Source organism: Lipotes vexillifer, unplaced genomic scaffold (genome assembly GCF_000442215.2).
Source record: "Lipotes vexillifer unplaced genomic scaffold, Lipotes_vexillifer_v1.1 scaffold279, whole genome shotgun sequence".
NCBI lineage: Eukaryota > Metazoa > Chordata > Mammalia > Artiodactyla > Lipotidae > Lipotes > Lipotes vexillifer.
In genome coordinates, this window is record NW_006780759.1 from 966,069 (window position 1) to 971,061 (window position 4,993).

Genomic DNA, 4,993 nt, shown 5'->3' on the forward strand with positions numbered 1-4,993 from the left:
GGGGGGGTGTTTCAGGCAGTCGAGCCACGTCTCAGAGGAGACTAAACTTAGGCCTCTTTGGCCTAGTAGGATTCGGATAAATTAAAAGACTGAAGATCAAGGTAGAGTTAAAGACAAAACTCTACCCCTAAATTAAAGATGAAACTTTACCATCTACTACTTATATCATGCACATTTTGAATATTCAGAATACTGAAAATGAAAGACAGTTACAAATATAACACTAAGAAATATAATTTACAGTGACCCACTTAAAAACACTGGGGGAAAGGGGAATAAATTGATAAGAAGGGGAGAGCGAAAACAACATGATGGTCCCAAGTATTGCCCTCAATATATAGCCTCACCAAAGAACAGCTTGAGTGTACTTTACTGTATGTAAGGTTTACCTCAATAAAAAGAAATAAAGCCAAAAAAAATAATAGAGTTTGAGACGCAAAACTCCCTCTGTTTTAAACAACTGGATTGCTTCATCCAATCCCTGAAGATGATTTTTATTGGATTGGTTAATATACAGACTGTTCCAGCATGTGAAGTTATCCAGTGATGTAACATTGCAATCTTCTTAAAACGTACCCGTGAGAATTCCAGCCACCTATACTGAAAGCGCCTGCTTAGGTTTGGAATTCTGGAATAAACCATCCTCCACACCAAATAGTTGGCAACGGTCCTGTTAACAGAAAGAGAAGCACATTTGTTGTGTTGAATTTGATATGTGATGCTCTGCAGAACACCCTGGGAAAATCTGTTGGCAAAGCTCCATGGGGGGACCTCTTGCTCATACAAAACTGCAGAACTTTCACTTGAGAAATGACATAAGGTGATACAGTGTCAATAAGCTCAACCAAAATTGGCTTGCTTTTCACCACCTAATACAGAGAGATGATATGAAAATTCCAGCCCCAGGCCTCAGCGTGAACATTTTGCTTTCCCACTCAGGACATGGAGTCCACTGTTACCCAGCCTTTCATGTCTAGAAGTTGTCAAGAACTTCCAATTATTAAGTGACTTGACAAAATGAAGATGAATTCTTACCTTTTGGAAACAAAATGCAACATATTGGCTAATACCGATTATCTAGATATGCACCCTGGTTGCAAACCTACTAGATGTGGGAGTTTGGGCAAGTCACTTAAGCTCGTTGATTTTATCTTTGCCATACAATGAGAATGATCCCTACCTTATAGGGCTACTGTGAAGTTAAAATAAGTAACAAAATGTTTGACAGAGTAAATTCTAGTTCTCATTGCTGTTCCCTTCCAAGCATATGAACAACCCCATACACTCATGTAATGTCCATAATACATATTTTTAAAAATCCGTTACATTTTCTTAAGTGTTGCTGTTTTTCTATAAGCAAAACATGCCCGGACCTCAGAAGGATGTGTGATCTGAGTTAATTTCTAACTCAACAGTGATGATGAATTTTTAATGACCCATCCCCTCCCAGCTGTGCCATTACCATGGTGACTAATAACACACATTCCTGAGACGGCTCTCCGTCAGCCAGCCATGTGAGAGCAGTGTGACACGATGATGGGATGATGGCAACTGGCCCGTCAAGAACAACCCACACTCTCATTTGCATGGCATCCTAACCCAGTGGACATGCACTCTTAGCAATTAAATTTATTTCAGCATATACACCCAATATTTGTATAGTCATTTTAATTTATATAGAGATATACTAATGGACTAACATATCAGGAATGTTTTTCACAAATACAGAAATAGACATTTTGAAAGATAAAATGAAATAAAGATATTTTCCAAAGTCCTTAGTTAATCCTTCAAACACTTTTGGTTAATTCTTCAAGACACATTATCCATACAGGATTAGGTTAATACAATGACAGTCAATGTAAATCAACATTTCATATGGCTGTCTTGACTATTTCAAAATATTTTGACCATATCCTTCCCAGATCTGGTTAGAACACCATTGTTTTTTACCTTGTCAGCTGGCCAACCAAGATGGCGTAACTAGAGTGGGAGAAGGGCCACTTCTGTCATTTTTTTCCCATTCACTTTGTGCTTATACTATTAGCGATAGCTTCAATTCCTGTTTCTCTACAAGAATTTTTTAAATCACTTGTCCATTTTGTGAGGATTAAACCAATAATAAAATTCAGAAATCTACAGGTATATGTAAATGACTTGAGATTATTTTTAATATATGGAATAAAGACTAACCAGTGAAGGTAACACTGTCTTGCCTCATATGTGCCATGCAGATCAAATGAAGGGTCCATGGCCATCTATATAGCAAAACTCAATATAGCCTAGTTATTTTTTCAGTGGAAAGAATAAAGATATATAGAAGTTCCAAACTTTTCTTCTCAGACCCAGTGGATCTTGTTGAGGTGTGCACACTTCCCCTCGGAGACCACCACTCTCATCAGCAAAATCTAGCCCTTGTCCATGCTCTTTTGAGGCACTATAATAAACATGTAGTTTTAGGTCACTCCTTTGGACCTTTTGAGTTCATATCCCTAATCCTGAGCAAGGCAAGAAGTGCTCACTGAGCACCTACTGTTGTCCAAGTATCGTCCCAGATGCCATGAGGAATGTAAAGAAATAGGGACTCATCACCTACATTCAGAGAACTTAAGAGTGTAGGTGGGGGACACGGAACTTCAGATTTCAGCTGGTTCATGAAAAATGGGTTTTTGAATGGGATACACGGTAAGTACATAAGGAACCCTTCTTTCATTCACTCATTCAGCACATCCTGAGCACCCGATATGTACTAATAGCTCTAGGTGCTGGGGAGATGGACAGCTGAGAAAGCTATACCCCTGATCTCCTGGGTCTTTTAGCCAAGCAGGGAACCAGGCAAGCACAGAAATAATGATCTGGCAGACCCCAGCACCCAAAAGTGCATGCCAGGCACTGGGCTGGGGAGAGTGCACACCTCAACCTGAGGGATGAGAGTAGGCCTCAGGAGAGGGACAGGGCTTGGGCTATGAAGGCTTCAGGGTGTGAAGCAGGAACATGAACTCTGGACAGGCTGAATAATGCAGGAATAGCTTCTGTGCTGGAGGGGATGCTGAGCAGGGCCATCACTCACAGAGCTATAGGCAGAAAGGCCAGCTACAGCAGGGAACACACAGGCTGCAATTAGGGTCCAAAATCTAGAATGTTAAAGGGGCAGAGCCCAACCCTAACACAAGGTCTGTATGTTCTTCAACCTTAAAATACTGCTTTTGTGGTGTGAGAGCTGTGCTGGCTCCACAGGTAGAGATTCACAGGAGGTCCATGGCCAGCAGATACGCTTATGTGAATTCAAAAGCTATTCCCTCAAGGGGTCTGTGATGAGCCAGATGAATTGGGGAAGTTGTTAGGATGTGGCCTGATGCTGGCGGTAAAAGAGGCAGCACGATGCAATATGTTGGGGTTTTAGATTTTTCGGCGTTTCCCGCTCCCTCAAAATCACACCGCTTAAGGCATCCCATATTATCTATAACTCCCACAGCATTGCTATAGGAGAGATGTTATTGTACGCATTTTACATAAAAGGAAACTTGACGCCTAGAACCATTAAGTAATGCCTCATGATCCCATAATCAGTCGGTCTCCAACTCAGTAGAATCACCTGGGGAGTTTTAAAAGTCCAGATGCCCAGGCCACTCCAGACCAATTAAATCAGTATCTCTAGGGTGAGACCCACAATAAATATTGTTTTTAAATCCCCCCCAGCTAAGTCCAATGTGCAACCAAGTTGGAGAACGGGTGTAATAACCAGTGGAGGCTAGACCAGACCAAGGTGTATCTGACTCTTAAAGCCTCTGCGCTTTTCCCCATGCCACACAGCGAGGGATTAACACCTCTAGTTCCGCAAAGATTTCCTGGCCACTCACAGAGACCCCAAAACACTCCGACAACCACACTTCACAGAAATCTGTGGGTATGAAGAAAGAACAGTGTGTGAGGCCTTCATAGGCAAGGCATGACCGAGACAATAGCACACAAAGACCTCTGGGAGCTAGAAGACAGAATTGGGGAAGCTCGCACGGTGAGGCAATGGCGCTGATGAGCTGCTCCAGCGTGCTATAAATACACTGACAGAATGCTGGGGAGCACAGCTTTGGAGTGCTAATATTACCACGTCAGGAACAGATCTGACCATAATGACTGAATTACTGCCACTTAATGCTCAGATGCATCAAAAAACAAAACCAAAATAAGACTCGGCAACAGTCCTTGAAAAATAACACATAATACTTTTTTTTTCAAAAAGCATTTTTAGCAGTATATGGTAATTTCCCCAAATGGCAATAAATAAAGTAGAGGAAAGCAAAGCATCTCAGGAGAGAATCCACCACTAAGAGAGCAGCATGAAATCATTTCCCAAAGCCTCTGACTAGGAAGATTTTTTTTAAGATTTTCCTGCCCCTTGTTTTCAATTAGAGACAGCTTACATTTGTATTGCATTTAAGAGATCGTAAAGACCTTTTCTGATCCTCATGACGATGCTATGGGGTGGTTATTATTACTATTCCAATTTTCAGATAAATAAGACAAAGGTCAGAGGCCAAAGGACTTCTAAGTATGGGTCAAATCCAGGACTAACATTTGGGTCTTCAGATTCCACAGCCTGCATTTGCTCCTGGTCGAACCACCTGAGGTAAGCCAAACAGGTACCTCTCGAAGGTTCTCAAAGCCAAAGAGAACTTCCTAAATCCTAGAGGCAGCCCAGAGGTGTGCAGCTTCACCATCACCTGAGAACTTGTTAGAAAATTCCTGGGCCTCCCCCAAGATCTAGTGAATCAGAAACTGTTGCCTCTTTTTTTTTTTTTTGGATGCACTGCACAGCATGTGGGATCTTAGTTCCCCGACCAGGGATCGAACCCATGCCCGCTGCAGTGGACGTGTGGAGTTTTAACCACTGGACCGCCAGGGAAGTCCGGAAATTGTTGCCTCGAAGGCAACATCCAAGTTAATGCTAGTCCCATCACCCAACATGCTCAACATCCCCCTTTTCCACTCTTTC

The 4,993-nt window shown here is 42.1% G+C and overlaps 1 protein-coding gene across 2 annotated transcripts in view; it reads right to left on the reverse strand.

Annotated features, from left to right (window-relative positions):
- PHEX (phosphate regulating endopeptidase X-linked) overlaps nucleotides 1-4,993 on the reverse strand; it is a 198,757-nt gene that overhangs the window by 131,861 nt on the left and 61,903 nt on the right. For both annotated transcript variants that reach the window (XM_007454158.1, XM_007454159.1), the window contains exon 10: nucleotides 577-670. In XM_007454158.1, coding sequence (XP_007454220.1) covers nucleotides 577-670 — 94 coding nt within the window. The remainder of the gene's footprint in view (nucleotides 1-576; nucleotides 671-4,993) is intronic.